Genomic DNA, 21,693 nt, shown 5'->3' with positions numbered 1-21,693 from the left:
TATATATATATATATATATATATTTATTTATTTATTTATTTATTTATTTATTTTAAAAAATCAATACCACAGAGACTTGACAGGTTGCCCCAAAGCGTCAATGTGATTTTAATACAAATAATAAAAATCATAAAAATTACAAAAAAAACATCATAAATAAAAAAAAAAACATCATAAAAAAATAATAAAAATCAAGTAAAAAATATGTACACAAAATAAAAACAAAGAAATAAGATTGAAAAATTTATATCGTGCTATTTAGGATGTGTTCCACCAACTCAACATAACTGGCATCGAATAGGTCCAAGTAATGTGCCAGTAAGTTAAGGAGTCGAACAGCTCTCGAGAGGGGGGAGTTCATGAGCACGTTTGATTTAGCCCTAATTGGTAAAAATATATCATGTTTTCTTAAAACTCTACGATTTTCCGGGGCCCAGAATTTTAGTTTCTCCAGGATAGTGGGATTGTGAATCTCTCCTCTAAGTAATTTTACGAAATGTTTCCCAAGAAATAAATCTCTTCTCTTTGCCAGGGAGTTGAAACCCAAAGATCCCAAGACAAAGGCACTAGGGAACAGATATGGATAAAATCCAAATGTCTTCAGATATAAAAATCTAAGGAATTTCCTTTGGACTCGTTCCAACATTAGAGAGTAACGAAGTTGATAGGGAGACCATATAATGTACATACATATGTATATATATATATATACATATGTATGTATATGTAGAGGAAAACAATTTCTTTATACATGATTGTAAATTGAAATCAATACTTGGCATGTTTATGCCAGGATATTTTTATATGTTATAAATATAAAAATAATTATAACAAAATGTAGGTAAAAATGTTTGTATATTATGTACACGTAATAATAATATATGTATATAAAAAGATTCCAAAAAAATATTTGTTAAATTTGCGCATAACTCATATATGTATGACTATTATATATTATTTATATATAATAGGATATATTATTTCTCAGTATTGAGACGAAGCCATCAAAATTCAATGTCGTATTTAAAAAAAAAAAACATGCGTTATTTGTATCGAAAGGATACAAAAGAGAGTTACACAAATAACTTTCTTAGAACGAAAAATTGGAAAGAATAAATCTTACTACACTGGAAGCGAGAAGAATAAGAGGCGACTTAATCGAAGTCTTTAAACTAATAAATAATCATTATAATTGATTATTTATTCGAGATGCTGAAAATTGGTAAAAGGTTGCTAATTAGTTGGAACCGTTTTAATTAAAATCATATAAATTAGCAAACTCTGATAGGAAACAATCGACCTGCATTCACAAACCAAGGTCTGGCCAGAAGCAACCAGTGGGATTCGAACCCGTGAACACTGTGTTCGAAAGCATATACATATGCTAACCACTAGTCCACGCTGCTGGTTTATGTATTTATTTGTTTAATACTATTAATACTAAATATCAAATGTAGCTGGTAGTACCTCCTAAACATCAAATGTAAACGTAGTACCAAATGTGCCAGGAAGGCACATTAGGGTTACCTGTTAGGCTTTCCTGGTATAAATTAAAATAAATAAATAATCTGAAACATCAGATACAATTAAATGTGCTGTAGATTCAAAATAAGTTCGTATTATGATTTTTGAATGCTTTTTATTATTAACAAATTACATATGTTCACAATACATCTTATATCTATTTTAATAGCTACTGATCTATTGATCATTTTCTATTTTACAATTTTATTTTAATTTTGTTAGTAATCATATCGTTATATTATTATAATGTTAATGTACAGCATAATAGGAAAAAGAGCTCACAAACCTCTTTACAATTCTTATAAATGCTCATAATACATCTAATACATAATATTAATTAAATACTATAAAGTCAACGATCTAAAGTAGATTGTGTTTAGGTAATCTGTGTTTATACCTGAAGGGTATAGACATTTTATTCTAATCACCGAGACTCTTCACAAGTGTGTTAGTATGGTTATTAGTAGTTCTGTCATATAATCTACTGGTTAGTTTGTCAGTAATGTCTGTAACTAATGAAATATTATTTATGGCATGCATTTTTTTCAAGTTAGTATATATGGGTGTGTTATAAATTATCTTTAGGAATTATTTGGAGCTTTGAAAGGTTAGTATTCGAAGCGCTATTCCATACAGGTGAAGCATAGGTAATATGAGCGTGCTTTTTATTTTGATTTGATAAAGAACTATAGCGATTAAATATTGGGTATATTTAGGATACACGCCTTGCATTTCGCTTCCTCGATGTGAGGTGCTCGTCTCATTCTTTTATCGAACGTTACTCGTAAATATTTTATTTAAAAGTATTCAAATATTCGAATTTTGGATTTGGAGTCAGTGCAATGAGCAGACTCCATCACCGCCGTGAATTCCGATGAATATTATTGTTGAATGAAATTGATCGATTTGTATTTGAATTGGTTTCAGTACGAGCTTCGATTGGCGGCCATCGACAATCACATGGAGAACTTCACAACGGTGGCGATTCACGTAAGGGATGTTAACGACAACCCTCCCGTATTCGAGAGGCCCACGTACAGGACTCAAATCACAGAGGAGGACGACCGGAATCTTCCCAAACGAATTTTACAGGTATGTACATACATACGTCGTCTCTGAGCCTCCGAGCGGGGTAACACGAACGGAATACATTTGGAAACCGCCGATTATTATGCCTGTGGGTTGGGGTAGCAATTGTTATTAGAGTACGAACATCTGAATACGCCCTCTACACGCGGAAATACCCTTTTCAAACAGCCGCCGCCGACACGAACGGGTTCGCAATCTCGACGAAATTTACAATTCTTATACATTATATTGCCGTTCTATGTACATATGTGTGGCTGTGTGTCTCTGCTCGACTCGACAGGGAACCAACTCACAATAATCGCACTTTGAATGATAGTCATTCGATGTGGAAGATCAATCGCCACACCTAAGTACGTGTGCATGTGTATGTATGTGTGGTTTATTGATGGTGGTAATTTTCTGCTACGTGCTCGAACGTTATGTACATGTAAATGTTAATTAATTGAGAGTTCTGGGTTATTAATGGTGTTGCTTTAGTTATATAAAATATATGCGGTGTCTGTTTCTGTAGCGAAATTGCGCTAATCTTGAAGATATAAGTATTTTTAGGGTATGATTCATTTCAGTATTTATTTGGATTCTACATACATTTTTGTTTTATTTTTATTTAAATTTTATTTTATTTTACAAATATACCAGGAAGGCTTAACAGGTAAACCCCAAATGCGCCTTCCTGGTCCACATAATTATTACATAGATACATGTAAATCCAAACAATATCTGACATCTATGGTCAGATATTACAAACATCGTATGAATACGATAAATAACGATGAATAACTTTCATGTAACAATACGAATTTTATATTCGATAAACAACCACAGAGACATATATGGTGAGCAATATGGCGAAACCTAAGATATAACAATAACTAAAGGTTCGCAACAGAAAATTGGGAAGGAAACGCCAATTTTACAGGAATCGTTTCAATGAAAATCAGAAATATTGGCAAATTCTGATAAGAAGCGAGCGACCTAGACAAATCAAGGTCTGACCAACAGCGAGACTTAGCGGGGAATCGAACTCGTAATATCAAGTACGAAATAATTCAACATTCACCACTAGACCACGCTGCTGGTTAGTGGTGAAATTACAAATTATAAAAAACAACAAAGAAGGGAATGTCTTATAAAAAAAAAGAGAATGAAAAATAAATATAAACATATGTACATATATACACAGACAATAATACATTTATACATAATCATAAAAAAACGGTAGCAATTATAATAGCAGATACGTAAAAATATCAAATATAAAATATTACATAAGGAATGTCTTGCACCTACAGCCAGTTCCAATAAATAAGAACAAGCTGTGCAAATACAAAACATCCCTGTGAGGCCCAAGTGGAAGAGAGTAAATCAAAATTCTACTCATAAATCACAATCAATGATGAAAACAATGATGAGCGCAGACTACCAGATAAATTGGTTAGAGTATTATCCAACAATTTACGTATATTGTAAATTGACAATTGTACATATGTATAATGTGATCAGCTTCTAGTACATATAAAAATTCGGATTGTAATTATATTTATATATATATATGAAAGTCTCAGTAGTTTTTTTATAATATTAGGGGGACCGAAAAGTAATAAAAACCTTTCGACGAACTTTTTCGCAGTCAGTTTGTGTCGAGACACGGTCTAGTAAACAATTAAGTTTTATTATTAGATTGAAGTTATTGTTGCAAATATATTGTTTCTGTTTTAAACAAAATCTACTTCAGGATGGATGTCGAAACCAATATAGGAAGGCCACTTGCGTCATTTTATGATATTTATATTAGACCAAGTAATGATTGGTACATCAGTATTAGACCAATACTAATGGTAAAATCTGGAATAATTACGTGTTTTATTAACTTCATTTTAATATTCATAACTCATAACCGAGAATAAACAACAAAAATTATTGGTATATTCGAATTTAATGAGTCAAATTTAGTAACGATTGAATAGTCTCCGCTCCGTTTTTTTTTTTTTTTTTTTTTGTTTAGTGTAATCAGTCTAAAGTAGTTTATTATTAAAAATAAAATATGAAGATTCAGTGTTTGAATTTTTAATGAATTTCTCATAAATTGTATAGAACTGAAATAAAATTAAAATGAAGAATATTGATTAGAATGTTGACTAAATCGTCATCATCAACTTTTTATAAAGACAAACTACCCCTGGAACGTGACTTTATGTACGTGTTATAAAATGGAGATAAATATCTACCCTGATTGCTTGTGTAATCATTTGGCAGTATAAAACTATATTTTGTTTCGGAAATGGAAAGGTATTATTATTAAAGCATCGCCGTTTGTGTAAAATAAAATTATTTTTTCCTCTTGGATTTAATTTCGATATAGTTAACATTTTTCCAGACTTTTCTGCGGTAATAAAGCGTGTGATAAATTGTACGGCAATATTTTAGAGCATTAGAAGCTATTAGAATTAGCATTATGTAAAATTTAATTTGAAAATATGATGTGTAGTAAAAAGATATGAGGAAAATCCTCATAATAAATCAAAGAAATGAAAATGAGATTTTTTTAAATAGTACTAGGGAACGATGTTATTGCGTTCGGGAATACTGTTTTGAATGAAAAATAAAGTTAATTTATTCATTTGATTTCTATCCGTTCTATGTGTATTTTATGTATGGCCAACTGAAGTCATCTGTATACTGTTTCGATTTGTTTTATTTGTTTTCTACAAAATAAAATCCTAAATGTAATGTTTTTCATTAGTAATCCACAGTCTGCCATGAAAAAATTATTCATTATTCAAATTTATTTTAATGTGTGGAAATGTTTGTTTTATATATAAATAAATTGTCCAACTGCTTCGGCTTTATAATACCTACAGTATGAATAAAAATATTGTTAAATTGTCATGAGACGTTTTAAAATATATTACCTTCGTCTGAAAATATTATATTTAACAACAGAAAACTGCCATTAATTTCGCGTCGAGTTAGCACAGAAATAAGTACAGCTGGTCTTTTAGTTTAATGAGAATTTTCGTATTAATAATACCTACGGACAAATTACAAAGTTTCTTCAGCAATCTTTGATCATTCGACGAGACGTCAGCGGCACATCGTTATACCGTCGAACAAAATTTAAGCCCTTTCAGCCTCTGTAAATCACATAATTTCCTGAATCACAGAGGGGAGAGATGGGAGGAAGGGGGGGGGGTGATTTTCTCGTCCTTGAAAGTTGGCTCCAAAGTTTCGAACAAAAGAAAGCCGTGTGTCCGTTGCGGGGTTATTTTAATGTTAATCCGAGATAATCGCGGGGGCCGTAAGCCGCTTTCGTCGTGAAAGCTTTCGCTTGTTTTGCGGACGAGGCCCCCATCCTGGGCCCCCATCGTGTCGGCCAGGGGGCCCCCGGGCATCCTGCCCGCCCCCGAACGCATGATTTGTATTCCCGGAAAGTTGGGGCCCCGAAATAACAAATGCCACTTCTTCTGCTGCTCGAGAAGAAAAGGGTGCGTCCGTTATTAATGCTGGACGGAAAGCGCGGAACTTTTTGCCGAGCAAACAGCCTCCACACTGGACATATTTACTTGACTCTTAATGTAATTTTTTTTCACTCTGTGACAGTTTATTTCTTTAGTATACTCTCTCTTAGCTGTCTGAGACACTTTGCCGTCCATATCGCCTTCCTTCCTGCGATTAAGTCTGCCTAGTTGAGTGCGTATTAAAACGTTACGCTATCTCCTTGGAAATTTTCTTCATTTATTAAAAAGCTACCAATTTATTTCGTACAGCAAAATTAGGAAAGCTATTTCTCAATGTAAACACATTTCGAGTTCTTCGTGCATAATTTGGCTTTGGGAATATAATTTATTTTATTTTTTAAATGCTTTTTATTATTACTAAATCATGTTCACAATACATCTTATATCTATTTTGATAGCTACTGATCTACTGATCATTTTCTATTTTACAATTTTAATTTAATTTTGTTAGTAATCATAGTATTATATTATTATAATGTTAATGTACAGCATAATAGGAAAAAGAGCTCAAAAACCTATTTACAATTCTTATAAATGCTCATAATACATCTTATACATAATATTAATTAAAGACTGTAAAGTCGACGATCTAAAGCAGATTGTGTTTAGGTAATCTGTGTTTATACCTGAAGGGTATAGACATTTTATTCTAATCACCGAGACTCTTCACAAGTGTGTTAGTATGGTTATTAGTAATTCTGTCATATAATCTACTGGTTAGTTTGTCAGTAATGTCTGTTTTACTGCGGCCACCAGCGACTTAATAGTAAATAATACTAATATTTAAAAAAAATATATATATTTTAAAAACTACAAAAAAGTAACTTAACAATAATATTATAGAAACAATGCTCATCATTGACAAACTAAAATTATAGCGTAAAGCCTTGTGACAGAAGTTGAAAATGACAATTTATCTTCTGTTAGTGATTTCATAGATAAACAACATATTAAAATTAAAACTTAAAATAATAGAGTGTCTTAAATCTCTGAATCTGGAACTTGATAAAAGGTTCGAAGAATTGAATATTTTTAAAACTGTTTCTTTTGTATCTTCCCCTTTTATTATGATGACAAATGAAAATTTCATTGTACTACAAAATAGATTGAAATCATTTTCAGTATTGAGATTAATTAACTGGGCTAACGTAAATATGCATTATTAGAAATTAGTCATGATCAAGTACTTAATAACCATTTTAATAATATTTCGGTTCAAAAATTTTGGTCTGAAATATATGTACGTTGACAATGAAACAAACCAATGTAAAGATTTGGCAACAATTGGTTTATTTATATTGTCTATTTTTCCCACTACCGTATATTGCGAAAGATCATTCAGTGTAATGTACTTTATTAAAAACAAATTTAGAAACCAGCTGACAGACGCAAACTTAGAAGCAGCAATGCGACTTGCATTGAAGAAAGGAGTATTGAGCAATTTCCATTTGCATTATTATTAAATAAATAGATGCCAAAATGTTAAAATTTCTTTTATTTTATGAATAAATTGATCCACTTTTTTTGTAACTTTTATTTATTTGATTAAATTTGGTGCGGCCACCAGACAATTCCATGGGACCACTATTATCACCTGTGCGGCCACGGTAAAATTTCGCCTGAGAACCACTGGTATAGACATTTTATTGTAATCTCCGAGACTCTTCACAAGTGTGTTAGTATGGTTATTAGTGATTCTGTCATAGAATCTACTGGTTAGTTTGTTAGTAATGTCTGTAACAAATGGAATATTATTTATGGCATGCAGTTTTTTCAAGTTAGTATATATGGGTGTATTATAAATTATTTTTAGGGATTTATTTTGTATTATTTGGAGCTTGGAAAGGTTAGTGTTCGAAGCGTTATTCCATACAGGTGATGCATAGGTTAATAATGGTAATATGAGCGTGCGATATAATTTTACTGGGAATATAATTTTAATATGGGAATATAGTCAGTGATAAATAAAATTCATCACGCCGTCTTAAAAATTAGATGAGATCATCGTGTTTGACTTCTGAACAACTATTGCTTCAGACACACTTATAAAAATGTTCAATTTGGATAAGATGATGTGAAATTCGGTATCCAGTCAAACCGCTCTGTCAATAAGTGCTCCGACATAATTTTGCCGCGACAAAACCGCGACAGGGTTCCCGGAAAGATGCACTAAATTGAACTAAATAGTGGCGCAAGTCCTAATTTTCAAAAGCGCTCAAAAAGAACTTTCGCAATAGAATTCCACAAAAAAAGGTTAGCACCCTCGGATAGCATAAAAAACCCCCTTGACGCTTTTTTGTGGAATTCTATTGCGTTTGTTTTCGTTGAGCATCTTTGAAAGTTTGGATGCCTCGAGAGTGCAACTATCTCGAGTGCATTTTTCCGGTCACCCGCGACAGACCCCAACAATAAGCGCTCGGCGACAAAACCGCGCCAGAATATATGAAAACAATTTAAAAAAAAAAAACAATATAGACTTCGATTTGATTAATATAACTGAATCACAATCCATTAGTGATTTCCCGCATTCAAAGTTAACTTAAGCAACACTTAAACCGACACATCACAAGGCCTCCCCACAACCCCGCTCCCGTCCATACACTATCACATGCAAGTTGTGCTCGTGCGTTCGATAAATTGACATCGAAGTTTAAATTGATGTTTTTTTTTCCTTTTTTTCATTTTGTCGGCGAGCGGGTTTGTAGCCGAGCGTTTGTTGATGGGGCGATTTTGTCAGCGCGCGGTTATGTCTGTTATGTTATGTCGGGGTATCGTGTTATGTTATGTCGGGGTACCTTGAAATACATTATTTGGTTAAGTTGCAGTAACATTTTCTTAACGCTTTACACTGCGCCTCTAAATTGATAAATTTATCTTATACATAGAACGTATATTCTCATATTGAAATTGTTCTTAGCACTTGCCGCACTGAGATGGATAGGGAATGACTGGGGCTTATATTTTATTTTATTTCTCCAAATATACTAAATGCAGAGTTTTCATATTTTATGTATTCCTCGTCAAAACCTCTATGATTAGAATTAGGTCATTACGAAATAAAAACATTGATCAATATCAACAGAAATAGTTATTTTCGCGTGAAATTCAGTACGCTGCGCTCAACGCGAGAATGACATTCGCCTTGGCTCTGTTTCAGTCGTTATTTCTTACATTTTTTTATATTATTCGACGTTCAATACACGATAAAATGATTTTTATATTTAATTACAATAATTAACCTCGCAGATTTTGCTTTCTATTAACTTAAAACACACGTTTTAAACTGGACGCTTGGCGCCTGGACGCTTGGAGTATGGCATGTATTATCGCATTCAAATCTGCTTTCAAATTTTATATATCACTGTTAATCAGAATCTGAATTGATTTCTATGTCTGTAAAGAGAAAGCAAATCAGCACTTCACCAAATTCCAAAAGTATGAAAATTTCTCTATCTGAATTCGTTGTTTCAAAGTGGATACCAATTTTATGTGATTTTATCGTGATAAGTAAAATTTTTCACTTATCATTTAAATTCACATTTCATCATTTAAATATCATTCATCATTTAAATATCAATGAAATTTTTCACTTATGACGATTGACTATCCAGGTGTAGCACATTTCATGTGAAGGAAAAGTATTATGTTTCACATTTTAAATTCAAATACTTGCGCAGAAAATCGTATAGTCTGCACTTGCTTTCGAGGCGCCAATTTATCTCCATTTTAAATTTTACTGACAGTATTTTTATAAGCATGTCGTATTTTCCGTATAAAGCTGCTGGCTAGATTTGACAGTCAGAATTTTTCAATCTTCAAATATAATATGTATGTAGTTCCATATCAAATTGACTCTTTCATTCCCTTTCAAAAAGTAACAGAAATACCATTAAATAAAGTAAAAATACCTCATATAACGCATGACATCACATCTTGATTGTCAGTGAAAATGTTCATTGCGTCATCTTGTTTACATTGAACAATATTTTTCAATAAAGATCTAAGCACCTATCGGAATGAAAAATACTCGTTCACAAATACGATTCGGCAGCAGTTAATGCGTGCATTATTTTGCCCGATTGCGCAGAGTCGGCATCAGGCAAATCATCAATCATTAATTTATTATCGAAGGCCACATTCTGCCGATATTGATAAATGGGTTTTCTTTTATTATTCCCCCGCTCCCTTAATAATAGAGCTATTACGAAAGCCTCGCTCGGCAGAGCCGGAACAATTTCTCAATGAGCGAAGAAAAATCACCCAGACATTATCGATGCCCTTTGTATAATTTTTACAACCTAGGCGAAATATTCCGGTTCGCATTGATTTGCTTAACAACGTGTACACTTGGTATAAAAATATTGATACAGAAACCTTTCGATATTGTTAACATATGTTGAGAAATATTGTATGAATGAGAACTTCGGAGCGATAGAAAATCTCGTGCGACTGTATTTCCCGAGAATGGAAACCTGATTGAAGGAGGCAGTGAAATACGTGTTTTATAATTGAATAAACCCAACGAAGGCACGCAAGAAAGTAGGAAGACAAATCCGACATCATTTTCAACTGCAATATACAGTTTTGCAATACAAAAGTAATCTGGTGTCAACAAGGGATTCGTCGTGCGGAGGAAAAGTTTTCTAATGAAATATTTATTTTTACTGGGTAGAAACTTTACCTGGTACTCTTGTAATGATATTTTATTTCAGCAAAGGAATGACGAATGAAAGTGGAAACAAAAGACTTCTTGAGATCTCATCATGGTGTGTCAGTCGCACAAGACGGAACAGTGTCAATCAATCACAAGGGATCCGATAAGGTGTTTTCCGCCTTGTGACAAATTCCACGCAAGAATTTTCCAAAAGATATTTCAAGAAAATAACCCAGATATAAAGACAAATGTGTCAATTTTTCCCTGATAATAATCCAGAAGAGTAGGCAGATTGAATATGGGATACTCTTTGTAAACAATCGAGAAAACTTCAAACATACGAAAATTTATATTGAATTTTCAAGAATGAAAATGAAAAAAAAATCACTTATACTTGATTGAAATATGAAAAAATAAATGAATTAACAGTGAAAACGAAGTTTTAATTTTTGCGATTTATATGACAAAACTTTACAATATTAAAATCATAATAAGTTTTATAAGAGCAATAGAAGCATAAAATAATTTAAAGTCAAACAATATGTACATATATGTATGTATAATACGGTTCCACGAGGAACCGTCTATAGACAAAGCGTCTAACGACAAAATTTTTAATGAAAAAAACGTACATGAATTCAATAAAACATATACATGATGACGAAGATCTATCTTTGTTCTTTGACATAATAATAAATACTGTTGCGTAGGGGTGGGTGGAGGATACAAGTAAAGGGCCAACAGTCGTCTCACAGCATTTATTTATGATTATGGAGATACACGCACTGGCAGTGCTCAGTCCAGAATGAAATGATATCGCCTAAGTATCGCCTTATAAGGGATAGATCTCTCAGGACATCTTCGGCGTCTAATTTGTTTACCTATTGTTATGGTCACATATGGATATGTCTTCCCACAACATTCGCTCCCACGGTACAGGTCAATTCTGAGAAAGGACCAATACCAGCCAACTCGGTCGCCATTGTTTAGCCTACATGCACTTAGCCTGTCGCTAATCCTTAAAACCACTTACACCGGTCACACGGTCTCTCAGGACGCTACCCGGCCTAATACGTAACAATACTATATGTACATTAGATAAGCCAGTAAAATCGAAACTCTATCATAAGAACTTTCGAATTTTTAGTACAAATATGAAAATATTTTTTTGTTTTCACTTTCTTTATTGTATTTATTTTGAGTACATTAAATTAAAAGTGTAATAAGTACATTAAATAAATCAATCTTAAATGCTTTTCACAATCAACAGAATTACATAATATTAGAATTTTACATAACATTGACATTATGTCGCATAATCATTTTGTCTGTGAGCAATATGTCGCGTAATCATTTTATAGTGGACCTTGTGTCGTTGGACGTTTTGTCCGTATACGTTTCGTTGTGACACCGTATAATATATACATACATACACACACCAAACAAAAATAGTACATATTCAACTATGTTTGTATATTTAATCTATAAATTTTCAATGATTTCCTATTATTATATTCCATATATAAACACATGTATTGTGCTTTTCAAAGCCGAGGTATGTACATATGTACTACATAGGTATCTGCTATTAATAACACATCCCATATTACGTAAGCCTCTTCCAATGAATCTTCACATATAATTTTTCAGGTCTAGAGGAATTTAATATGTACATAGATTCAAATGGTACGGAATTATTAACGAATTCATTAGCACATATTAGTAATGGTCCCGTCTATGAATGAATTTTGAATTGTTCGAGATTAATATGCACGGACGATTCAGTTCAAACTCGAGGCGCATTGAAATTTGGATTAAACATACTAGATAGGGTACATAGAATGAGATGGGATAGAACGAAAACGAAAATCATTATCCATCGAGGAGAATATTATCACTTAGTCTTTCAAAATAAATAGTTTCAATCTCGCGTAGAAGCTCTTATCCATTGTTGTTTCATCCCAGTTTCCACTTTGGCTATTGTTTTCCAAAAGACGTTAAGCAGTTATCCAATAATTTTAAATGAACGGGGTGCATTATTTTCCTTGGATACTTGCGAAACTCCACCGTGCACCAAATACGAAAATCTCAACAAAGTTTCTCAGCTCGGATTAAATGCACTTAATTTTCTCGTTTTTCCTCTGCTACCTTATATTACTCACTCTATGCATTTCCGTTTAGCGCTAAATAAGTTTAACTTCCTCATAAGATAAATTTTAATAACCGATACCGATCGGATTTAACTACATATATACGTAAAACACTCGTAAATGGTACGAATCCTTCGGATCAATAAGGCTTATTTGCTTTATTGGATACGTTTGAACCGTTTGATGTTCCGATTTGCCGATTAACTTGGATCACTTGACTTTGACCCAAAAATCTATCAAATCAAACTCGACTTTCATATAAAAAAGACTTACCTACCGATTAAATCATCCCCGATTTAAACTCTATTACAGCCATAAATAATGCAACATCCATCGTGTTTAAATTAGCTATTGTTAACGCCTTATCGCGCCACGTCATCTATCCTATTCAAAAGCTCTTTGTAATTAGACTTATACACATAAACAAAGAACATCCTTTATTAAAGGAGGTTAGTAGATTTAAAAGAAACTCGCCTCTTCGTGTAATAATAGATGTGCGTGTATTAAAGTTTTCCGTGACTGAGGAAACTTCACGCTCATATTATACGATGAATGGCTGACAATTCAATGGGTATATTCTTCATAAAATATATACCATAATAGCCTGTTCAATTATGGTGTTTCGTAACGGTGAAAATTTCTATATGCGCTAACTTAACGTTGTCGATACGTGGTTTCTGTATAAATGTGGATTGAGGCTATGATCCGGATCCCGCATGAGCTGTTGATTAATGACAAAATTAATCAATCTGGCCCTGCCCCGAATTAAAACTTAATATATATTCGCAAAGGGCCGTAGGGCTCACCCCGGCTAAGATACCCGCCATTAAATTCTTAACCGGCCGCTTTTGTGATTGAAGCACTAATTAAATCGCGATGTTGAAACGAAAAAGCCACCACCGGGAATGGAAAGCTCTCCTCACAAAGCTTTCGATTTAATTCCACGTTAACCGAGCACTTATCAGATGTCGTCAGTGCCAAAGATGTGGAGGCTGGGAGGGGTGGCATCGACAATGGTGGACGTTTAAAATTGGCCGGAAACCGCAACGCCGGCTCTGCATCGAGTGCGCTCGTTTCGGATTTTTTCCTCACCACAGAGGTGGTAGCCGGAAAATTTCCCGGAAAATGCAAATAAAATACAAAAAAATACAATAGCTTGGACTCCTGCGAAGTTTGCGCTGAGCGAGGCTTTGTCACGAGCGAACGCGCCGTTCAGTAAACGTGCCAATTTCATTTATTCACAAGTGTCTATGATAAATTCATTTGTAGTGAGAATTTTAAAAATAAATAAAAAATGAAGATGAAAATTTATTTTTCCTTTTAAATATTCGATATATACATATATATATTGAGAGGGTGCAATGAAGAATTCTTAAAATGTCTTTCTTGTGATCTTGAATCGCTTCCGTGTAATGAGAGATTGAATATAATGAATTGGAAACGGGAAGAATGCTAGGCGATTTAATAAATGGACATATCACATACATATACATATATATATACATAATATTTAACCAGCATGGTCATGGTAACCAGCGTGGTCTAGTGGTGAATGTTGAATTATTTCGTACTTGATGTTACGAGTTCGATTCCCGCTAAATCTCGTTGTTGGCCAGAATTTGGTTTGTCTAAGTCGATCGTATCTTATCAGAATTTTCCAATTTTCATTGAAACGGTTCCTGTAAAAATTGGCGTTTCCTTCCTAATTTTCTGTTGCAAACCTTTAGTTATTGTTATATCTTAGGTTTCGCCATATTGCCCACCATATATGTCTCTGTGGTTGTTTATCGAATATAAAATTCGTATTGTTACATGAAAGTTATTCATCGTTATTTATCGTATTCATACGATGTTTTTAATATCTGACCATAGATTTCAGATATTGTTAAGATTTACATGTATCTATGTAATAATTATGTGGACCAGGAAGGCGCATTTGGGGTTTACCTGTTAAGCCTTCCTGGTATATTTGTATATATGTATATGAAAATATGTATGTAAAATAATAAAAATAAAATAATATCGCTGTTCAGTCTGTGTGTCTGTGTATCTGAGATGTATTTATTTATTTAAAGCTTGGACCATTGTAGCATTACAGGAATTCCTAATGCGCCACAATGGTCAAAAATATAACAGAAAAGAAAAGAAACAAAATAATAACTAACGAAATTAGACATAATAAAAATCCAACATACATATAGACAAACAACTAATAATAATAATAATAATAATTACAAATTATAAAAAAAAACAAAGAAAGGATTGTCTTATAAAAGAAAAGAGAGAAAGAAAAATAAATATAAACATATGTATATACACAGACAATAATACATTTATACATAATCATAAAAAACAGTAGCAATATTATAATAGCAGATACGTAAAAATATCAAATATAAAATATAACATAAGGAATGCCTTGCACCTACAGCCAGTTCCAATAAATAAGAATCAGCTGTGCAAATACAAAACATCCCTGTGAGGCCCAAATGGAAGAGAGTAAATCAAAATTCCACTCATAAATCACAATCAATCATGAAAACAATGATGAGCGCAGACAACCAGATAAATGGGTTATAGTAATATCCGACAGTTTACGCTCACTAAGGTGGAAAATATCACATTCAGTCTCGGCAGCAACGATTTCATTAAGCAGTCGAATAGCTCTTGGAATAGGAGCCATTCGAAAAAGAACTGTGCGGGCAGGAGGTACAGCCATCAAATGATGATTTGCTACCAATGTTTCCTATAGGCAAATTAGTCTCTGAGTATTTAGCGACATCTATTGAAAATTTATTTAATTTCTTCTTTTTTCTATTTGTGTGTATTATATTGTTTATATGTACATATGTAGGTAGGTAGGTAGATAGTTTTTACCTTTTTTTTCATATTAAACAATTAAATATAAATATTAAATTAAATATATTTAAATTCGCCCGCGTGCGGATGGACTTCAAGTCACAAATATCCAATATGACCAGCAGCACTGCAGAAATACTCTGAATAAATTATCTTCAATCTGGTCAAACCAGGGCTTGAACTCAGGATCTCTCGGGAATTAGCATTAACGCAACCACCAAGCTATACTACTAACTACATATATTGTGTGACTGGCCACAGTGACGCGTTAGAGTACTCTGTAATATCAATGTGGCTAAAATGTAAAAAATAGAATAAATATACTAAATTTTATAGAGACGAATCAATCTTTGACTTATGTACATACATAGAAAATACTTATTACATATTTGAATGAAAAATGACTACTGATGGTACTTAATTTTATTATTTTTAATACAAAATAATTAATGTTTATCTATTATATATGTACAAACTGAATGAAAAAACTTCGAAATTTTAGCAATTTTATCTAAGCGAATGCCATTTTTACAATATCTATAAAATACATTTAACCGTAAAACCGTTAGTAAAATTTTGTGCATAAAAGTTTATTTTATTACATTATTTTTATAGGTCACTGCAATAGACGGCGATAAAGATGGTCCACAAAAAATAGTCTATTTCCCCACAGGACAAGGAATCGACACTGACAATCTTTCCAATAGCAAATTTGATGTCAACAGAACCACTGGAGAAATTTTCGTCCTTAAAGTAAGTACATATAAATAATACATAATTAGTTAATGACAGAACTTAATAAACTTATTCAAAATTTTATGTTTCAGCCCTTAGACAGAGATCAACCTCATGGCCGTCCACAATGGAGATTTACAGTTTTCGCTCAAGATGAAGATGGAGAAGGCTTAGTAGGCTATGCAGACGTCCAAGTTAACCTGAAAGATATTAATGATAATGCTCCAATTTTCCCTCAAACTGTGTATATAGGAAACGTTACAGAAAATGGAACCGCAGGAACAATTGTGATGATTATGAGTGCTGTAGATTATGACGATCCCGGTGAGGGTAATAATGCCAAATTGATTTACTCCATTGAAAAGAATGTCATAGAAGAAGAGTCTGGAATACCAATTTTCGAAATTGACCCACATACTGGAGTCATTAAAACAGCAGTGTGCTGTTTAGATAGAGAAAAAACTCCAGATTATACTATACAAGTGGTAGCCGTTGATGGCGGGGGCTTGAAAGGCACTGGGACTGCCTCAATAAAAATAAAAGACATTAATGATATGCCACCACATTTTACAAAAGATGAGTGGATCACTGAAGTTGATGAAACTGATGAAAAAATACTACCAGTTGAGCCGATTTTGGTAGTAACAGTTCAAGATGAAGATGAAACGAATGATTTCTTTTACAAAGTTGTGGAAAATAGCGGGTTTGGGGCAGAAAAGTTTTCGATGGTTAAGAACCCTGATAATAGTGGTTCATTGAAAATAATTGGTCCACTCGACTTCGAAGATCCTCTTCAAAGTAATGGATTCCGATTTAGAATTCAAGTAAGTGACAAGGGGGAGGATGATAAGGATAAAAGTCACGTTGCTTATTCGTGGGTCGTTATCAAATTAAAAGATATTAATGACAATGAACCACAGTTTGAAAAAAGTCATTTAAGTGTGGCAGTCGATGAAAATGCAGAAGTTGGTAAAATGTTGGAAAAGTTCAAAGCAGTTGATGCAGACCAAGGAGGAAAAAGTAAAATATTTTACTCAATAGACAGATCTTCCGACAGAAAAAGGCAATTTTATATAAGTCAAGAGGGTGTAGTCAGCATTCAAAGACCTTTAGACCGAGAAGACATTCCTAAACATGAATTAAAGGTACTAGCTATCGATGATGGAATTCCACCTAAAACTGCAACTGCTACTTTGACTGTATCAGTTTTGGATATAAACGATAATGCTCCAAAGTTTGCCAAAGATTACAGACCTGTAATATTAGAGCATTCAATCCCTCAAAAAGTAGCAGACATTTATGCAATCGATGATGATGATAGATCCAAAGGTAATGGTCCTCCGTTTCAATTCCGTCTTGATCCAGCTGCAGATGATATTATTAGAGCATCGTTCAAAGTAGAACAATTTCAGAATGGTGATGGCATGTCAATTATAACATCATTGAGGTCTTTTGATAGAGAGCAGCAAAAGGAATATTTAGTTCCAATTATCATAAAAGATAGTGGAAATCCAGCGCAAACTGGAACCAGCACATTGACTGTAATCGTTGGCGATATCAATGATAATAAAATGGACCCTGGTTCAAAAGAAATATTTGTTTTTAACTATCAAGGTCAGGCACCTGATTCAGATATTGGAAGTATATATGTCGATGATGTTGATGATTGGGATGTACCAGATAAAAAGTTTTATTGGGAGGGTACTGAACATTCAAGATTCAGATTAAACGAGGAAACTGGAATGATACAAATGAAGCAAGGCACAAGAAATGGTTTGTATCACCTCAGATTCAAAGTATATGATAGAAAACACGGACAAACTGATATATCAGCTAATGTAACTGTGACAGTACGTGAAATTAACAGTGAAACTGTATCAAATTCAGGATCTATACGATTATCTGGAGTAACTGACGAGGATTTTATAAAAATTTGGGACTACAAATCTAAAACGTTAATCAGAAGCATATATGATAAGTTTAGAGAAAAATTAGCTAGTATTTTAAATTTAGAGAAAAAATATGTAAACATTTTTAGCGTACAATCAACACGTAAATACCCTCCCATTACTGATGTAAGATTTGGAATCAATGTCACTCCTAAATACAAATCTGAAAGACTGAACGGAATGGTTTTAATGCACCGGGACGAAATTGAAAGAGATGTTGGAATCAATATTACAATGGTTGGGATTGATGAATGTCTCTTCGAAAATCAAACGTGTAAAAGCTCTTGCACAAATGTTTTAGATATGGGAAACCATCCCTATATGATCAATGCGAACAAAACAGCATTTGGAGGTGTAAAAGTCAACGTTCAAGCAAAATGCATCTGTGGAGCTCGCAATTTTACCAAGTTGGAAACGTGCCGGCCCAATCCTTGCCTAAATGGCGGCCGTTGCATAGAAGGAAGATATGGTATATCCTGCTCTTGTCCTGCAGGATACAATGGCCCTAAATGTCAACAAACATCTCGCAGTTTTAGGGGGAATGGGTGGGCTTGGTATCCTGCTTTGGAAATGTGTGATGATTCCCATTTGAGTTTTGAATTTATAACCCGCAAGCAAGAAGGAATATTTCTTTACAATGGACCTATAGTACCGCATAGCAAAAATGAAATTTTAGTATCTGATTTCATATCAGTAGAACTAGAAAAAGGATATCCACGATTGTTGGTCGATTTTGGTTCCGGAACGCTGGAATTGCGCATCACAACAAAAAATAGTCTTGACGATGGTGAATGGCACCGAATAGACATATTCTGGACCACTGAAAAGGTTAAAATGATAGTAGACTATTGTAAGACTGCAGTCGTTGAAGAAACAGAGGATGGAGCCTCGCCTGAATTTGACGATAGCACTTGTCAAGCACAAGGAATCATTCCACCGTTCAACGAATATTTAAATGTCAACACACCGTTACAAATAGGTGGCTTGTTCATAGAACAATTTGATCCTGCCAATTATGATTGGAAATACATGCCAGTGGGTAAAAGCTTTGACGGATGCATTAAAAATCTTCAACACAATAGTAAGTTATATGACTTGGCGCACCCGGCTCTTTCGAGGAACTCGGTGCCTGGATGTCCGCAAACGGAAGAAGTGTGCAATCAATTGGAAAACACTGGAAGATGCTGGGAACACGGTATATGTGTTGGAAACTTTTTTGAAGCCCACTGTGAATGTGATCCTGGTTATACAGGACCAACATGTGCATCCATGACTATACCAACGACTTTCAGACCGCAAAGCTATGTAAAGTTTGCTTTAAGCTTTGAGCCTGACCGTTTTTCAACACAAATTCAATTGCGATTCCGCACTAGGGAACAATTGGGAGAATTATTTCGCATAAGCGATCAGCACAACCGAGAATACGGCATATTAGAAATACGAGATGCTAAGTTGCATTTTCGATACAACTTGAATTCGCAAAAGAAAGAGGAAAAGGATGTTTGGTTAAGCACCGTGCTTGTCGACGACGGTCAATGGCATGTTGCTAAAGTTAATCGCTTCGGAAGCACAGCTATTTTAGAATTAGACGGCGGTGAAGGTCGATACTACAACGAGACATTTGTATTCGAAGGACACCAGTGGCTATTGATAGATAAACAAGAAGGCGTTTATGCCGGTGGTAAAGCTGAATACACTGGAGTGCGAACATTTGATGTCAACACCGATTTCAAAAAAGGTTGCATAGACGATATCAGATTTGAAGGCAAGCATCTCCCTTTACCTCCAGCTATGAACGGATCTCAATGGGGACAAGCAACAATGGCTCGCAATTTGGATAAAGGATGTGCTTCGCATAGTCCTTGCATAAGTGTCAACTGTCCGGAACCGTTTGAATGTGTAGACCTATGGAATGAGTATGAATGCACGTGAGTATCACCCATTGTTCTTTTAATGTCTAAACAATGTCTTGTATTGATAAGAAACATTTTCAATAGATGTGGAGCTGGAAGAGTAATGGCACCCGATGGAAAGGGTTGCACAGATAAGAATGAATGTTTAGATCAACCGTGTCTGAACGGAGGAAAGTGTATAAATCAAGAACCCAAGCTGAGGTATCGATGCATATGTCCCGATGGATTTTGGGGCGAAAATTGTGAATTAGTTCAAGAAGAGCAAACACTTAAATTGAGCATGGGAGCGTTTGCTGCAATTGTAATCTGCCTAACGATAATATTTTGTGAGTAAAAGTATATTTAATAGAGTATGAATAGAATATGATGAAATATTGATTGATTGATTATTTTTAGTGCTTGTTTTAATTATTATAATTTACAATCGTCGACGCAAGGCTAAGGTTAAGTATCCATGTCCCGATGAGGATGTAAGAGAAAACATTATTAGTTATGCCGATGAAGGTGGCGGAGAAGATGATATGACTGCTTTTGATATCAAAACTATACAAATACCTGTAGGTGAACCTCCTCCTCCACCACCACTGCCCCAACAGCCATTGAAGATACCTTGTAAGTGTTCATTTACACAATAAATACATAGTATATTTCAAATAATCATATGTCATCACTATTTACAGTTCCACTTCTACCTCCTGGTCAAGAGCCTAACGTTAAAGTTTATATCGAAGAATACAAAAAACAAGCTGATATAGATCAAAATGCCCCACCCTTTGATGACTTGAGAAATTATGCATTTGAAGGTGGTGGTAGTGTAGCCGGTTCGCTCAGTTCTCTTGCTTCAGGTAGTACAATATTTTATTTAACTATTATACTGCATCTCTAAATGTTAAATAATATTCAAACCTAGATTGATTTGAATGAAATTCGATAATACAATATTTTATATATTTTATTCAAAAGGTACAGATGATGAACTTCAAGATTATAAATACCTAGGCAGTTGGGGACCAAACTTTGTGAAATTGGCTGAAATGTATACTCAAACGCACGAGCCCGAAAATGAAGATGAAAAACAAGAAAAATGAAATAGAATATGTTTGGGGAAATATTGAAATCGAATTAAAAATATCAATTTTGAATTGCATCTCTTATTTTATTGTTTATTAGACGTTAATATTGTTTCAATTACTTTCTTGGGGAAAATTGGTGCTATAAATACTAATCATGTAATACTAATTCATGCAAACTATTATTTAAAATAATGTATTAAGTCAACACAAATTATAGATATGTATAGTT

General features: G+C 33.7%; 1 protein-coding gene across 1 annotated transcript in view; it reads left to right on the top strand.

The window, feature by feature from the left end:
• CadN2 (Cadherin-N2) overlaps positions 1-21,479 on the top strand; it is a 168,152-nt gene extending 146,673 nt beyond the window's left edge. The window contains exons 4-10 of the mRNA XM_077429427.1: positions 2,452-2,616; positions 16,410-16,547; positions 16,622-20,406; positions 20,476-20,717; positions 20,788-21,003; positions 21,072-21,236; positions 21,355-21,479. Coding sequence (XP_077285553.1) covers positions 2,452-2,616; positions 16,410-16,547; positions 16,622-20,406; positions 20,476-20,717; positions 20,788-21,003; positions 21,072-21,236; positions 21,355-21,479 — 4,836 coding nt within the window. The remainder of the gene's footprint in view (positions 1-2,451; positions 2,617-16,409; positions 16,548-16,621; positions 20,407-20,475; positions 20,718-20,787; positions 21,004-21,071; positions 21,237-21,354) is intronic.
• Positions 21,480-21,693: the final 214 nt, after the last annotated feature.

The sequence above is a fragment of the Arctopsyche grandis genome, chromosome 4, assembly GCF_051622035.1.
Source record: "Arctopsyche grandis isolate Sample6627 chromosome 4, ASM5162203v2, whole genome shotgun sequence".
NCBI lineage: Eukaryota > Metazoa > Arthropoda > Insecta > Trichoptera > Hydropsychidae > Arctopsyche > Arctopsyche grandis.
This window is presented reverse-complemented; position numbering and strand designations above follow the sequence as displayed.